At 35.2% G+C, this 18,785-nt stretch overlaps 1 protein-coding gene across 3 annotated transcripts in view; it reads right to left on the bottom strand.

The window, feature by feature from the left end:
* The window catches only part of zmiz1a (zinc finger, MIZ-type containing 1a), a 308,608-nt gene that overhangs the window by 48,738 nt on the left and 241,085 nt on the right, over nucleotides 1-18,785 (bottom strand). The window contains exon 6 of one of the 3 annotated variants that reach the window (XM_039772925.1): nucleotides 11,509-11,544. The exons of the other annotated variants lie outside the window; for them this stretch is intronic. Within the exon in view, the coding sequence (XP_039628859.1) occupies nucleotides 11,509-11,544 (36 nt within the window). The remainder of the gene's footprint in view (nucleotides 1-11,508; nucleotides 11,545-18,785) is intronic. 3 annotated transcript variants of the gene reach the window in all.

Below are 18,785 nucleotides of genomic sequence, written 5' to 3'. Positions count from 1 at the left end.
CAATAACTGCAATCAAGCGTTTGTGATAACTTGCAAAGAGTCTTTTACAGCACTCTGGAGGAATTTTGGCCCACTCATCTTTGCAGAATTGTTGTAATTCAGCTTTATTTGAAGGTTTTCTAGCATGAACCACCTTTTTAAGGTCATGCCATAGCATCTCAATTGGATTCAGGTCAGGACTTTGACTAGGCCACTCCAAAGTCTTCATTTTGTTTTTCTTCAGCCGTTCAGAGGTGGATTTGCTGGTGTGTTTTGGGTCATTGCCCTGTTGCAGCACCCAAGATCGCTTCAGCTTGAGTTGACGAACAGATGGCCGGACATTCTCCTTCAGAATTTTTTGGTAGACAGTAGAATTCATGGTTCCATCTATCACAGCAAGCCTTCCAGGTCCTGAAGCAGCAAAACAACCCCAGACCATCTCTCTACCACCACCATATTTTACTGTTGGTATGATGTTCTTTTCTGAAATGCTGTGTTCCTTTTACGCCAGATGTAACGGGACATTTGCCTTCCAAAAAGTTAAACTTTTGTCACATCAGTCCACAAGGTATTTTCCCAAAAGTCTTGGCGATCATTGAGATGTTTCTTAGCAAAATTGAGACGAGCCCTAATGTTCTTTTGCTTAACAGTGGTTTGCGTCTTGGAAATCTGCCATGCAGGCCGTTTTTGCCCAGTCTCTTTCTTATGGTGGAGTCGTGAACACTGACCTTAATTGAGGCAAGTGAGGCCTGCAGTTCTTTAGACGTTGTCCTGGGGTCTTTTGTGACCTCTCGGATGAGTCGTCTCTGTGCTCTTGGGGTAATTTTGGTCGGCCGGCCACTCCTGGGAAGGTTCACCACTGTTCCATGTTTTTGCCATTTGTGGATACTGGCTCTCACTGTGGTTCGCTGGAGTCCCAAGCTTTAGAAATGGTTTTATAACCTTTACCAGACTGATAGATCTCAATTACTTCTGTTCTCATTTGTTCCTGAATTTCTTTGGATCTTGGCATGATGTCTAGCTTTTGAGGTGCTTTTGGTCTACTTCTCTGTGTCAGGCAGCTCCTATTGAAGTGATTTCTTGATTGAAACAGGTGTGGCAGTAATCAGGCTTGGGGGTGGCTACGGAAATTGAAGTCAGGTGTGATACACCACAGTTAGGTTATTTTTAACAAGGGGCAATTACTTTTTCACACAGGGCCATGTAGGTTTGGATTTTTTCTCCTAAATAATAAAACCATCATTTAAAAACTGCATTTTGTGTTTACTTGTGTTATATTTGACTAATGGTTAAATGTGTTTGATGATCAGAAACATTTTGTGTGACAAACATGCAAAAGAATAAGAAATCAGGAAGGGGCAAATAGTTTTTCACACCACTGTAACTGTATATGGCTTACCAAACTATAATGTGTTGATTATTTTGATACACGGAAGAAGAAAAACTACAGAAAACATATATATATATATATATACAGATACATATATATAAATATATATATATATTACATGATCTGTGAATTCATTTGTTGCAATTTAAATCATATTTGGTTATACCACTTGACTAGCTGAGCCGAGGGCCACCCAGTTTCCTAATAATTTCACTTCATAATAAGTGTGAATGCAGCCAATTTACTGTCACTTCACCCTGAAGACCAAGCACTGTTCTTAAATTCCTGAGATACAGATGCCAGTAAGGATAAATCTAGGCTAGCAAAAATGAAAGCTACTAAGAAGATATGTCAAGTTTGTTTGAGAAAAAGATGAAATGAATAAAGACCATCCATCTTCAAATAAGACAATAACATTCTCCCAAACATGTTAACTGGGTAAGGCAATGTCTGGGATATGTGGAAGAATTCTGTAAACATCGCTACCACAAATGAGAACGTTGGTCTAGAAAACAACAGCTTCTACAGCACTTTACTGTGGCAAAGTCACTTCAGAATACAGGTAATGTATTTTTTATGTAGATCTACAGAATTTTAGGTTCCCTCATAAAAATATATATACTGTATATTCTGATGAAAAAATAACCAAGGGGTCTAAACAAGCTGTGTGTTTTGTGGATCAAGAGGCAGCAGCGTTATCTGATTCTGGGACTAGCAACGTTAACAGGTTGAAGGAAACAATATAAATGCTACCAAACCCATGTGGAAAGACTACTTAAATCTACAACAGACTTACAATATATCGGAACGACAAGTGTTGTCTGCTAGCTGCTGAATCACTGCAATTTCCCATCGGAATCAAGAAGTACCATAAAGTATGTATGTAGGTATGTATGTAAGAATCTATCTAACGATCTGTCTTAGTTTCATGCTAAAGTAGTAATGTATACAGGCAAAACAAGAACAAGAAAACTGCAGACATGCAATGAGTAGTCATATTAAGGGGTAGGCAATATTGCCAAAAATCCAAATCACAGTACAGTCAAAAATTCTGATGGTTTAAGTAGATAATTGGTATAATGCATCTGTACATAGTACTTTTCAGACTGAAATATATTTTTTAAAGAACTACAAATATCTTAATGATTAACTGCACACTAAGGTGCACTTCTCATTTCTCAAAATACTTGTTAGCAATATGCTACTGAAACAGATTCAATAGCAGTGTATTCACCTCTCTTGAACTTATAATTGTATAACTTCATTCATTAATTCACATGGCACAAAGCAAACACCACATCAGACGCACAAAGCTTCTTCCCGTCCTATCTTACTATGTTCATTGACTCAACAATTAGGTTAAACTGCATATAATTATGGGTAATGACACTAATACACCAACATAAAATCACATTTCTCATTTCCTTTTGCATAGAATTGTACACCAGTAAATGAATTCTACCTGGCAGACCAGATCAATACCAGTGTTCTGTTGACTCCTTTATTAAGCATTAACACATGTGGAGAATTAAAAAAAAAAAAAAAAGTAATTATTTATCTGAAAACAAATTAATAATTAACAATTCTTTTCTACTGGGCGCGTGCACACACACACACACACACACACACAAAATAATGTTCATTAAAAACAAAAATTGCTTTTAAGATTTAATAATTAAGGGGTGTGTAGAAGCCTTGACTCCATTTCCCAGCATGTCAAGCAGTCACTTTACTGCCCTATTAAATGATTGAGTGTCAAGCTTCTGTAACTGCCCTTTAGATGATGTAATTATTAATAAACATCTTGGATTCATAAAACATCAGATGGCACCATAAACAAACAGTCCACAGGCTAGGACCCCATTTCCCAGCAGCTGGAAGTAGTTTGTCAGGTAATGTTTACTGCACTCTGATGTCACATCCCAGATAAAAAAAATACATGTTTCACTCTCTAAAACTCAGTAAAGGATAACACTTTAATTCTGTGAAAATAAAGTTATACTATTCTAGTTATGTATAATACTCATATGTTTCTTTATATGATTACACTATAAATATACAGTGAATTTACACATGATTCTGTATGTAAAAAAGAATCTAACCAGATACAGTATATTTGTTTCAGTCTACACGGTAATGTACTATCTACAGTTTAAAAGTACATGAAACCGCAGATAACATTAGGCAGTAGATGGAGACATTATTCTTGTCTGCTAATATTTCCATTAAACTATTAATTTTAGTGTGCAGATTATGCTGGTTAGTGTTGACCATAAGCTTCTAAAAGAAGCACACACTTTGGAAGAACGGTATGGACACATTCATGTGCAGCAGACTGAATTGCTTTAATTTTTTCCCCCTTAATGTTTTGTTTTGTTCTTTTCTTTAGTTCTAAAATTATCCTTACAGGTTTTTGTTGTTGATTTACGACAGCAAAAAAACATTCTGGAAAATGTACAATGTGGACTTATAACAGCAAATCATACTTTGTAGGTATGTTCCGATAGCTTTCTTTAAAAAAAAATCATTTGTAGCTTTAGGTTTTTTGATCAGATATCTTGCTCATCCTTAACATCATTGTGGGACGCAACCAAAGTGCATTACCATAGAGCTGCAAAAATAATTATTTGTCTAAAACAAATAGACAAACGTCAAACTAGAGATTGAAGAAAACATGTCAAATGACCACTTGTTAATTTTTCAGGCAAGTGTTTGTCATGAATTTAACAGTACAGCCACAGCTAAACAAGTTATTATATATCAAGTCAAATACATGTCAAAAAGAATAAAAATAAGAAAAATAAAACACAGAAGCAAAACATGACATTTTACTGTGTCTGCATCAACAAGTAAGTGTTAAAAAAGATTTATATCTATCACAACCCACCAAATCTATCATGTTGTCTTTAACATATGTTGCAGTTTGTTGACTTTTTATGTACAAGTCTTTGTAAACTGTAAAAGAACCATTTTTGTCCCCAAAACCCTTCATAAAGTAAAGATATCTCAGAAGTAACAGTTCATCTTCATTAAGTTATTTCTTCAAAGTGGAATGAAAATCTGATAGAACAAATATTCCTGGCTTTCATTTTTGTGATTTCTATATACCACTAAGGTGGCATGGCCATAGAGACATTAGCACTTCTGCCTCAGTGCTTCAGAGTACTGGTTTTGTTTGTTTGGTTTGTGTGGACATTCTTTAAGTGTACATGGATTCTTCGCTTGATGTTTAATTTCTCTTCCCGCATCCCAAGGACTTGGATACACCAGAAGATTACTGGGTAACTGTAAATTAAAACCTAGAGTGTGGGTGGCCTCCTGCCTTGTTCCTCCAGCTGTCAGGCTAGGCCCTGGCCCTGAACTGTTTAAAAACAGATGGTAGACAGCTGCTAATAGGAATGAAAAGTGATATTTTTTTTTCTTTTTTGCTTCCAACAGCATCCTCATGTAACATTCTCACCTCACTTAATCTGATTCAAGATTATGAGGAAGCTGTACCCTATCTCAGAAGAACTTGGCACTAGATAAGGCACAGGTTCACTGCAGTGTCCATTCCCATACAATCACAGTGACATTCACTAACTAATAAGATCCTATTATCTAATAATAATAAAAAAAAAATTTCTTGGGTATTCTTTCTTTTTCTCCTGTATTAACAAACTTGAGTGCATCAAAACAGAATTGAATCCATTCCCATCCTGTACTTTGCATTGCTTAAACATGTATCTGGGTACACTTAGATGTCATCAGATGTATGCCTTCAAAGACAACCAAAATCTATATATTAAATATTTAAAAATAGTAAGATGTACATGTGTTTGGAAAGTGAACAAAAAACTAAGCAACATGTTTCCTCTTTATAGCAACAGGCATGGTTCAGTAAAGGTATGAGAGAATTTCATGTAGTTCCTTAAATAATACAAAAGAGAGGCTTGATGTAAATTATGATGCTACTGAATATTTAAGGATCTCTTTAAATTTAGTATTGATCAGAATTTGAATTAAAAAAATCAATTCAACAGAAGAAAAGTGCTGATAAAGAATTTACAGCTGCCTGTTATTAAAACTGCCTCTCAGCCTAGAATACTTTTTAGACCTTTAAAACAAAGAAGGACCTTAAAAATGTGCCACCTTAAATGCATAACAAACAGTCTTGATTTTTTTTTCCTTTCCTAGAAGCAACATGAGCCAGACTGGGTTTGTAGCCAAAATTTCCTAATTTTAGCCTTATATGAATGTACCATAAAGCAATGCAGACACTGACTTTGGGAAAACAGTACTCTGTCTGTAACCAAATGCTACGCCTACATTGAACCTTTTGCAATTAAGTGTGCTGCAACAAATGAAAATAAAGAAAAACATTAACAATCAATTGTATGAAATCTACTTTCGGATTTTGTAAAGAAATTGAATTTATGTCATAGTACTTACAAGATTTAGGACAAGATGCTTAGCTTGTTACAGAAATTATAAGCATATAAAGTAGGCAAACATTCCTGGAACTCTGTACAGATTAAATCTCTCAATGCATCTTATTATCACTGTGCTGCTGCTGATAAGCAGTTGCATAGCACTGCAGCTGCACAAAGAAACATTATTGTAGTTTCTATTGTTCAAGACTCCAGCATCGTTTACAGAAGCAGCCTGCAAGAGACATGAGGTATAGCTGAAGCTGAAAAGATGCACATCTGCTGCCATGCAAAAATATGCTATAAATTCACCAAGACAACAGATGTGATGTTTTACTCTTTATTCTAAGACAGCGAACTATTAAGTACTCATTACCAAAAAGGGCAAGTGACTGATCTATTACAGGTTTTGAAAAAGCTGCAGGCCCAGTCTTGTTCATTGTTTCTGGATGGCAGATGGCAGGTACAACTCAAATTCAGACTTGGAAAAAGATACCAAGACAAAATATTTGTTGTTTTCCAAATTTGTATATAATACAGAGAAAGTAATCATAAAGTCAATAAAAATGGTGAGCACTCTGTTTACAGCCTGGCAGATGTCAAACTTGTAGAAGAAACAGCCATATAATAAATTAAGGCAGAAACATAAAAGACTACAGTATATATTTTGTAAGTAACCAGTATTAGGTCTTACTCTTGAGAGTTTAGCGTTGTTAAAACAAGTACCACCAAGTGCTGAATAAAAAAATGATCAATTTGGTTATATAAAGTAACTCTTAATGGAAAAAAAAAATCAAAAAGTAGCATAAAAAACAGCGTGTCTTGAGCCAGATGTAGCGTACAACATCCCCTGCAAGATGAGCACAACAACCACTTGGACTAAAGTAATAATATTTATTCAGTGGAATGTCTGCAACTTTGGGTTTAAGTAGCTTTCAGAAGCAACTAACTGGTGCTGTTTTGAACAATAAAACTGCATCACACTGGTGGAAGCTGTGGTCTTTATGTAAAACCACACCTAACTTATGTTATCCAAAAGCATTAGCAGAATGACCCTTTATCACAAGTAGTTAAGCACCTGCTGCCCCTCTGAAGGAAGGCTGCAGCTCTTCTGAAAACATGTGCATGGCAGGTGCTCATGCTAACTATATACCAACTGTATATTAAAAGTATTGTCAGTGGTGGATAGCATCCAGCATTTAGTGATGCAAGTACACTAGGTTTCAAGGAACTTAAACCACATGAAAGCATCTTGAGTTAGTGTATTGCAGAAATTATTGAATATAAACCTGTAAATTTGAAGCAATTCATTGGTTCAGTAATTCATTTTTGAACACACTAGTCAATATTTTAATTTTCAGCACAATAATTAAACATATGATTTTCGAGCTAACTTCTCATAGAATAAATACATAAACGGATTAAAAAATGTTAATTATTGAGCAAAGAAGGTTAAGGGTTGTTGAAAAAAAAAAACTAGCTCAACAAGAGTACAGAGCACTTGTCAAGATGTGTCTTTAAGAAACCTTGTAATTCTTTTCCTGGATTTGCTACAGTTTCCAACAGCAGTACAAATCAGTCAGCTAGATTTCATGGACATTTAAGCAAAATCTTTTCTCTTTATGCAAACTGTTAAAATTCTAAACTTGAGCTTTGTTACAAAGATTTAATAGACTTCTTAAACTTTGCAATTCCTAGATGGCCATTAATCTTTCACTCAAACTCATAAGACATCAGTTTATAGATTAAGAGGTGCACATTAAGGACTTTTTTATACCAAATACACAATTTAAAAAAAAAAAAACACCTTGTACCTAAAATATGAAGTTGACATGAACTTCAGTCTCTCCTAAAATTGAGCAGCTCATCATTTACACTTCCATATGACTGGAAACAAATATAAACCACATGAAAGAAAAATAGCAGGATGGGCTTTCATCTTGGTAATTGCAGAGATGTAAAGTTTTCCGCTTGAAGAAAGTTACATGACATATTTGCTCCAAGGCAACTGCCCAACATGAAAGCAAATAAAAGAACAGCTGATGTTGATCCTTCCTAAATTAATGAATTAAACCTGTTTTGACCTGTAAACTCACAAACACATTCACTTCATCCAGAAACTTTCATCAAAAATGCGTTTGTATATGGTCTTAATACAAACAGTTGAATTTTAAATCATACGACAGAAAAAAAATCTACACTTCCTAGACACAAGTAGTATGCTATAATTGGGATATGATAGTAAAGATAGACTTTCATACACTAAACTTGTCAGAGTTTGGATAATTGCTTAATGATGGATACAAATTAAATATTTCCTAACAAATAAAGCTGTTTTCAGAAAATGAAACCAGGGTATTGTGATGTGAAAAATGTAGACAATTGTCATAACTGCAGAGAGAGATGAACCACACAGGCTCAGTAATTATAAGTAGCCTATTCACTGGGTGGTACACCTTGTCTTTTTATCAGTTGTGCCTAATATAATTTAATTTGCAATTCTAATGACCTTGACTGCAATATAAAATAGAGTAACGTGCTTCATAATTTCATCTATTTTCTTGGGAGTGTTTCTATCTCGCAAGAGTTTATCAAGGCATCAGTATGTGCAAAACACATACTGCCAGTTCATCACAGGGTACACTCAAGAATACACCCTCCAAAAGCAGTACATCTATGGACTGTGGGAAGAGGCACAAATATTACGTGAAACTCCCATCATGCAAAAGACTGAATTAAACGGTTTTTGTAATCTACAAAACAGAAGCAATTCAAATTGTACTACTTTAGTATAGCTTCATGTGGTGTAGTATTATTGGCACATTTGTTTAAGGTCAAGTAAAATATGGAATTCACCAACATTACAACCTGGAGAACTCCACCAGTGAATCAAAAATATCTGCAATCTTTATGCAATAACTGATTCATTTCATATAAAGATTTGGAAATAAACCTCTCCTAAATTTTACAACAAAATTATGCACTTGAAGAAAAGTCGCTGCACACCTGAAAGAATTTTGGCTTCTCGCTTGAAACAGAGATAATGTCATGCAGACATAATCTTTTTGTGTAAATCTGGCATCCTTCATCAGGATGAAGTTATAGAAAAAGCCATACAGACAGTTTTGTATGGTCATATCTTGATATGTTGTTGGTGACAGTTCTTAATTTTATATCACTGTCTGCTTCCGTGGATGGATTGCAGGTAAAGTCTCAATGTTAAAAAGGGGTGCTGACACCTTCCACCGTTACAATACAAACGTGTGTTTTCATAACTAAAGTTAAGCTCTGCGACTAAAATAACCTAAAAACAAAATGTCTAAAAACATCCTTAAATTAGTGCCTGCAGTTTAAGAGGTTTTTAGACCAGCCAGTTTGATACAGTAGCTACTGAGAAATGCCTAAATGCACAAGCTGTTCATGCTGAGCTTCTTTGTTATCTGGAGAACAGGAATAATCGAGTTAAAACTACTTATAAAAAAAATAAAGGAGGCTTGGAGAAGATTAACAATACAGTTTTTGACAACGCACAACTGCTGCTGCACATTTTAAATGTTTATACTTTAATAGACTCTCTGAAATTATATTGTCATCAAAATCAAATAATAATTAATAAAACTACTAAAACAGAAACCATTAAGAAAAAGGTCACATTTATTTTTAGTAGTATAAAATATGATGCTACTGCATTGTGATCTGCTATTTTATTAATAAGACGACAATCTAAGCGCAGGCTTAAGAATTACAAGAATCAGAAAACACTTTGATAAGAAGAGCATTCAGCAGCAAAGTATAAAGTTATTGTCTTTTGTTTTAGTTAAATATCTGCTTGCCCATTTACACCTGTTTATTTAAATAATGCAGCATATGGCTCTATAGACTTACTGCAAACCTGACCTAATTGGTTGGCTTAGGGAGACAGCAGACTCTCAAGCTCTCCACTCTGCCCCCCCAACTACCAGACATCTGTCTAAATGGGATAATTGCATTGATTTTGAAACAGAAGTCATATTTATAAACACGGCCCACTAACAGGTTCAGTTTTTCTTCCTATGAAAAACATTCCATTCAGTGAAGGAAGTCAGAATCTAAATAAACGTCATGATATACTCCAAAAAAGCACCTTCCTCAGTTAAACTACTCCTTTTATGTGAAGGCCTATACTTAGGGAATGGAAATCATTCACTGAGGCCTGCTAATCTGAAACAACTCCCAACAAATAAAAGGAAAAGATGTTGCCATTTTGCAAAAGCTTTCTTGCAAATAGAATAATGACAGTGTAGCTCTGATCTTTTCAATCATTCTGGAAAAGATGAATGTGAAGTGCATACTAGGTTTTAATAAACTTGTTAACATATTAAGAGAAAACAATATAAACAAAAATATCAAAAAAACTTTGATCAGCCCTTGACAAGCATCCACAGAAAGGTAGCAAAGAAAAATAAAACCATTCACATGAAATGTTAATTCAACATCAGTGACTGCTGTACCTGAAGAATGCCACACAAACTGTAGCCCACAAAAAGGCATATCATTTAACACGCAACATGTTACTGGGCAGAAACCACAGTACTGTATAGCCTGAAATGGCAAACAAAAGCTGATGTTTATCAATGAGCTTAATGGCAAAAGCTTTTCTTCACATACTACATTAAACCTGTTATTTTGTAAAAGAGACAGCATTGTAATTTGATTTTCATGACAAATCTGGACTGGATGCAATGCAAACTACATTACACTGGAAATTAACTTTGTAATTTGCCGCCTCAATTTAAAAAAAAAAAATAAAAAAATAATGGAATTTGATGAGGACCCTTGGACTCCTTTAATGACCAAGGAAGGTAATTGTGGAAAAAAATAAAAGGGGGGCATTACTTTATATTCTAAAAAGAACTACAGTACTTGTAAAGCAAAAAGTAAAGGCAATTAGTGTGTAAAATTAAAAACCATTTAAACAAACTACACTCTTACAAAAACCTGGTCTGTAGTCTCCATTCAACCCATGCAGTAGATCTCTGCTTTCTATACATCACGATTTAATCATGTCACTGCTGTAGCCTTAGCAAACAACATGCTGTAAGTATATTTACATGGACATAAGGAACCCCAGATTTAATAAAGAATGTTACCTCAGTATCAACAAAGGTCTTTTAAACTGTCCTAACAGGTGGAAAGATTCACAAATGGCAGAACATGGCACTGACGCACACTATTTAGGCCATCATCATGACGCTGGGAATGGCCTTGAAAACATTTTTCTTTGACAAGATTGTGCAAGAATGTGAGGAGTGCTTGCAGGAGCAATGAGATCGTACTGAAGAATGTTGAAGAATTATTTGGATCAAATCAAAAAGGATTGGATAAAATAAAAGAAATTGCCTTTACTTTTTGATTGCATTCTGTAACACAAGTCGATAAAAGTGAATTATAATTATGCCTCTTAAATCATTAGATAAAAAGGGGAAGAGTCATGGAAATATGATTTGCACAATGTGCACAATTTATAAAAAAAAATTTATTTTAAATATTTGGCAGCTTCATTAAAAAAAAATTTTTTTTTTCTACATTTAGTGATTATAAGTAACCAAGTCCAACCCATTGTTTTTGACGGCTTATGTTTCTTTTACTGGCATAGCAGCAATGACAGCTGAATGTGATGATGGCACACTTTAAACAGTATTTCAATGAAGTACTCCACTGTTGACACAATGCCATAACATGTAAGAGTACCTGAATCACTCTGACATCTCCTGCAGGTGCTGGTCTCTGTAGGGTTTAAATTCAACATTTTATTCGGTATATGCAACTTTGAATATTATCAACTTTGAAAGCCTAATGTTATTACTGCTGAGCCATTTCAAATGATTACATTTAAGACCTTGAAAACACACCAAAATACATAAACATTCTCTGATTTCATGCATATTTCAAGTTTAAAGTTACCCAGGGAAAATGGGTCAACCATGTAGAGATTTTTACTTTTATCATTATTTTAGGTACAGTAGATGCAGAAACAATCAATCTTCTGAAACGCTCTCATTTGCCTGCACATTTGTCACATTATTAAATATGCACATTGGTCACAGGATAAAAGCAGAAGTTGCAGTGTTGCTATACTTCTGAACTGTTTGTGCTCTGAAAACAGTAGTAGATAGATGCTCTCCTTGGATTTTTAGACTTCTGTGTATAGCTATGGTGACATATTTTCTCAATAATAGCTTATTGCTTACCTATATACATTACATAACCTGGTTCCTCTTCACCAGACATACTGCATAATGTAAACTTGTTTTCACTTATGACTTAACAACATCATCAATAAAGTAAAAGGAAGGAAAAGCATTGCACTGAGCAAACATGCTGGCTATAATTTCACCCCCATCTTTCTGCATAAAGCTCAGCAAGTTATATTACATGCCTCTATTGTAACTCCAATAAATACATAAATAAAATACAGACACATACCTCTAAGCCTATTCTTCAAATTTTGTATAACTGTATAATATTGTTGGGGGAAAGTTTACCTGACAGCAATTAGCATTTAATAATTATGAAAACTATATTGCATGAAAAGTCATTTTAATGCAAAGTTCACGATAAAAATTTGTTAAGACTTTTTATCCTCTGTGTGTTTATAAATATATTATATACATGTACATATATACATATATATGTAAATAACTTGTGTTTCAAAATACAGTACATGTGTAGGAAATTACTAAATTAATATAAAAATCTAAAATGTGTTAACCACTTTATTTTATAAGAAAAGCTTAAGTAAAGTGCTTTGAAATGAAAATGTGTTTACATACTCCAGCTTTAAAGACTATACATTATGATTGCTGCATCTGTCTTTAGCACAGACCTCAAAATCTGTACAATATACAAAATAATCATGTAATATAGGCATAATGACTGCAATCACACAAATAAGACCACTATGGAAACTTTTGCTTAGGACACTTTATACACATATGTGTTAAATACTTGGGACTTCATTACTTATGATGCAGTTATCAATCCATCTATTAGGTAATTGACATTATTTTTCAACAGAGTGTTGGGCTACCACAACTCCCAAGAATAGCTTCAATAAACCTTGGCATAAATTATAAAGTGTCCAGAATTGTACTGCAAGAAAACAATTATCTAATGGAAAATGCATTTTTATGAGGCAGGGGGCAAACAGTTGAGCCCAAGACTCAAATAAAGAATCTATTGCAAAGGCTTAAGACAGTTAATATATATGGTTTACATCATTCATTACCATGCTCTTCAAATTATTCAGTGACCATTAGATCCTTGTGGACATGGGCACCGAGATCCTAGAAAATTCCTGTACCATTAGGACAAAAATTAAAAAACACACACACGCTTCTAATTAAGTTTATAAACTTAAGAGGAAATTAAATCTTACATGCTTTCTTCACAAACCTCTACTGAAATCTGAAAAAAACTGTACATCTTAGAAGCTTTTTGGATCATGCAACTAATCAAACACACATACATGTACATACACTACACGTGCCTGTGTAAGTACAAACAACTATATGCTGCTGCTAAATATTTCCTTTTTAACATCAAAAAACAAGTAACAGAAAACCTACACTTTAGCTGCATCAAAACAACAAAATAATCAAGCCACTTCTCTTGCCTATTTACCACAACTGCTAGAAATACGAGCACGCTGGAACATGAGATATTATCAACCAACAGCTTTTTCCATTCTTAACAAGTGCTTTTCATGTGTAATTAAATGCAAAAATTTTACTTTATAATTAAAAGGGTCTAAGACATGATCAGGCACTGCTTCACATTAGTTATGCAGTTCACTTATGAATGAAAGGAAGCTGGGTTTCTACTTGCTGAGTGCTTAATTAACTTGGATCTGTCTGCCTAAACTAACCACTTTATATAGCAGCTCAGCTTTATTCTCAGTCCATGCCTCTATCCATATATCAAAATTGACACACTGTGTTCCAAGCAAAAAAACAATTTGAACTTAAAACTTTTACTGAAGTGTTAAAGAGGAAAGAAGGAGAACAAAATAAGCATTCTTCATATCGTATTAATAGTAAGTAGCAGCACACAAGAGCTCCAACAAAACAGTAATTTTGTTTGCTACAGTCTTCTATCCATTAAGTTGAGAACAAAATATTTTTTCTCAGTTTTTGACATCAGGAAAGCAGCTGCCTTAAGGGCTGGGCTCCTTTAATACATAACCCCATGCTGCTGTCTATACCATTAATGGAAGTTCATTGATGAGCCAACCAGGTTGGGTTCAAACTTTGTACTTGATGCTGTCAGGACAGGTTCCAGCACCCTATAAATTATTACACACTTATGCATGAGGTGTTCCATTGGTGGGACACATCCATATTTCAAAGTTGTTTATGTACATTGCAATAAATTCACAAGTCAATCAAAAGCAGTAATAGTATTTTTACATGCCAAAAGGTATCTTCTTTCAAACACTTCATGGGTTTCTATGTTGTCTACTAGTAAAATATGTGATTTGCACATTTATATTCCAAGACAAGCAATGTGTCACAGTTGCAAGACTCTAGTTTTATTTCAGATCCCACCTACATCAAGCCAAATATAGTGAAAGGCTCATTAAGACTACATAGTGGAGGGTCACAGCATTCCAATGATGTATAGTTGTCCATGACTGGTCACTCATACTATATGTAACAACTGTGTGTAAAATCAAAGAAATAAATTGGGTGTGCGACAGCTTAACTTTATGCAATGTTACGCACAAACTTCTGTGAAAGTGCATGGGGATTGCTTGATTGATGAACAATAAGATTTGAAGTTTCTACTAGGTAAATGTCTTCTTTTTAAAAAAAGAAAATATATGGTATACAGAATATGAAAACCTTGAGTCAGATTCTGATAACAGTTTGGACTCTGTTCAAATGGTTGTGTTTGCTGAAGTACTCGATGCTAACTTGATTTGTAAGTGTTGCTTATAGTATAACTTTGAAACATTGTCCTGTGCAGATTATCGTTCAAACGTCATGGATTCAATTACCATACCCTGTTGCTGTCTCTTCTATTTTCTCACTATGTTAATGTCAACTTTAGCTTAGGGCACCAGTAAAGTTTCTTAGCATTCCAGTGAGTACTGTTACACTGTATCTGCAACTCTTGAATTTTCATGTGAAGAGTCCTCCCTCCATTGAATGTCACTATATCTCGCCACTTGCAAAAAAAAGGCAGTTTCAACTAGCGATTTGATGCTTTACAGCGATATATACAGTAGTGTGTGTAACAAAATCTAACTGCAACTGCAATACTTGTTCTGAGAGACTGCTTAAGTACAAGAGACTAAATGTTTCCAAAAAGAACACCCATTTTTTCCCCAAACAGTGTACTTTGCAATGCTATGGGATATGACATCTAAATGTGGTATTATGATAGCCGACAGGGTGGGGCAAAAAAGAAAATTGATTTCATGGTTGTGCAACATGAAATGTCTTGATTATGTACTGTAAAATCCAGCTTTTTGGAGAGAAATCCCTAAAATGCCATTTTTTGTTTAGTTTATGCTGATGTAAACAAAGGTTTTTATTTATATCATTTCTTTTAAAAATATGGAGTGTTACACTCATTACTCTTCTGCCATTTGCAGCACTTTTATTACACAAGCATAATAATTGGCATTCATTTATATGGAATGCCTGTATGTAATTTAGGCATAACAACTGAAAACATGTCTTGATGCATAAAAGTTTAAGCAGGTTTGAAAGTGGACAGACAGATGGGATTTCCAAAAGACAGTGTTTTAAAGCAAACTCTGGGAGCCAGTCTTGCCTTATAACTAATAAATGTATGAAACAAGCTTAGAAGCATGACCCCCAGTGTAAAACAGGATGGCAATGGAAATAACGAAAATACAAGACCTTGAAAAAGATCTACAACTTTGTCTTAAACAAATTATAATACAACTGAGTAACAACATCTCAAAATTAAAACATTTACAGCAGGCAATGAAGCTCTTTAAAAGCAACATATGAAAGAGTGGAATACTGAGGGTACTGAAAACAAAAAGGGTACAGAACTAACAGGAGAACACTAAGTTGAATAAGGGCATGTCTAATAGAATGCACTACATTCAAAATGGAAGATGAGGAAAGTTATTTCTTACTGTCAAATGTCAAGCCTCAGTAGCTTTGCAGATCAAATGGAGTCAAACAAAACTAAGGATAGACTACTGGCCAGATGATAGAGCAGGCAGTGGTAGGATTAGGTCAGCATCTGGTCCTTTAAATGTATGCATTAGCTGAAGCTGAAGTATACACACGGCAGCCAACAGTCAGTGCCATATGTCAGTCCAGGCATTTTAGGATTATATGACATTGGCTACACTCATATACAACTCATATGATAATCTATAAAGAATGTAATAAGTCTGCCTCAGACAATATAGTTTGAAAACGAGATACAGCAAACATTTAACAGCAGAATGAGCAACAGAGAAAGCCAACATGCATGTCAAAATGAGAATAAAATGTTCTACTTTAGGCCAAATAGGCTATTTGTTAATGTGTGCCTGTGTTGCATTTATTTATTAGTATCTGGTGTGTGGACGTGAACCACACAAATAGAGTTCTTTTTTCAGAATGCTAATGATTTAGAATTGACCCCAGCCCTCTTTGGACCATATTTTTTTGGAAACTATCACAATCGGTGACCTCGCCTGCCACGTATTTTCTCGTAAGGCCTTCCTAAGTATGTGACACATGTTCGATAGTTTCAAAGTCTTTCCGCTAATTTTTTATTTAGGTTTATTTTCGCTTGGGGTTAAATTGACCCCATAGTACCTTCAATGTGATAATGGTATTTTTTCCTTATTTCAAGGTTCTGTGACGGGCGTGGGATAACATAATGGTGACATGACGGGGTCTTTTTTGTGAAGATGTTCTGCAGTCTTTAGGTGAGCTAAGTGACGTCGAAAGTGAAAATGAGGATGACATTTAAGATGATTTGAACCGGGATGAAAGTGTCCATGAACCCAATAATGAAGAGTCAGATGTCAACAGTGAAGTAAGTGCAAATGAATCACAGCCGGAAGATGAATCGGAAGATGATGATAGTCGTGATATTCGTGGAAAAGACGGGTGTGGTCAGAGAAGCCAAAAACTGTCAGAAGAACTCCGATGCGAAATATTGTCACACAGAAACCAGGGCCGAAAAGGAATGGGTGTCAAGCAGACACACCCTTGAAAGCATTTGATTTATTTTTCAATGATGCCATGATAACAGAGATTGTGACATTGACCAACCAAAAAATTGAAAATGTGAAAACTGGTCACACAAGCAATGCTGGATTTTTGTACTGAACAAGTATGATCAAAATTCGAGCACTCACAGGCATCCTGTTCTTCTTGGGTGCCACAAAGAGCTCCAAGGAAAGTAATGCAAGTATTTGGGTGAAAGATGGCACTAGCAAGCCAATTTGCATATCAGCGATGAGTCAGAAGCGATTCAACCACAAGGGCCCAGCGAAGAGCTGATGACAAGTTGGCACCTGTTCGCAGCATATATGGCAAATTTGTCACAGCTTGTGAAGCAAACTACACTCCAGGAACTGGGTGCACAGTGGATGAATCTCTCCTTGGATTAGAGCAAGATGTAGTTTCAAGCAATTTATATCAAATAAACCAAGTAAATATGGCATCAAGATATATGTATTTGCTGATAGCAAAAAGTCCTTCTAGGTTACTTCCAAAATTTATATGGGAAGGAACAGTTCAATACGCCTTTGAACATGCAAACAATTTCACTCTCTTGTCCATTGTTCCAAAGAACAACAACAGGGTTGTATTTCTGTCCACTATGCATTCCCAAAAAAAGACTGATGCAGATACTGGGAAAAAAGAAAATAATGTGTTTTACAACCACGAAAAAGGTGGTGTGGACAGCCATGATCAAATGTGCAGCTTTTACACCACAGCAAGAAAAACAAATCGTTGGCCAATGAGGGTCTTTTATGGAATGGTTGACAGCGCTGCCTTGAACGCGTTTGTTATTTTTATTGAAAATGTGCCCAACTTTGGAGAACATAAGACAGACAAATGACAAAAAATTCTGAAGGAACCGACCCTTGCTTTGATTACTCCACATGCACGTCAACAATTGGAAGTGCAGCAGACGGCGAAAGATGTCAAACAGGTAATTTGCAGCTGCGGCATTGTACCAGAGGCACCCACACCAGCCGCAAACAGCACACAGCGTCATCCAGGACAACGCAAGAGATGCTATATTTGTCCCACATCAAGTGACAAGAAAACCAAATTAGTCTGTAACGAGTGCAATAAGTTTACCAAACGGTTGTGCAACCAATGCCAAAAGTAATATTTTTGCCTATAGCGGGGTGAAATAAGCGGAAACTCGCACATGAAGCACTGTGCAATATTATTTGGATTTTATAACACATTGTCATACCATATTATTTCAAGGAAAACAAAATATTGGAATAAAGTGGTGTTGTTCTGGTCATATAGCATATTTTTCACCATGGGGTCAAGCTGACCCCATGGTACCAATAATGTGACTTTTTTCATGATACCAGAGCAGGGTTAATTTATTTTTACTTTATGTTACTTCATATTTTCTTCATGTTTAGCTAACAGGCTGCTTCTAATTGACCTTGTACAAAGAACTGCTTTATGGTCCAAGAAAAGCTTCATAACCTGACTGGTGAGCAGGTAGAAACACGGATTTATGACATTCATGGTGACTGACTGATTGATTAATCAACTGATAAAAACACTGATTTGTGGCAACATTCATGGTTTTTGTACAACAGTGCACTCTTACAAATGTCCTTGAAAAACACAAATGCTCAATGCACAGTATTTAAAAGTACTTCACTTTCATTATAAGTGATACCACACTGAATGAGTGCCAAATGCACATAGTGAGCCACTTGAAAGCATCCAAATGAAACTCATAAGACAAAACACCTCCCATATACCTGATTAGATTTTGGACCACAC

The sequence above is a fragment of the Polypterus senegalus genome, chromosome 1, assembly GCF_016835505.1.
Source record: "Polypterus senegalus isolate Bchr_013 chromosome 1, ASM1683550v1, whole genome shotgun sequence".
Taxonomy (NCBI): domain Eukaryota; kingdom Metazoa; phylum Chordata; class Cladistia; order Polypteriformes; family Polypteridae; genus Polypterus; species Polypterus senegalus.
Note: the sequence above shows the minus strand (reverse complement) of the source record. Positions and strands in the feature narration are given on the sequence as shown.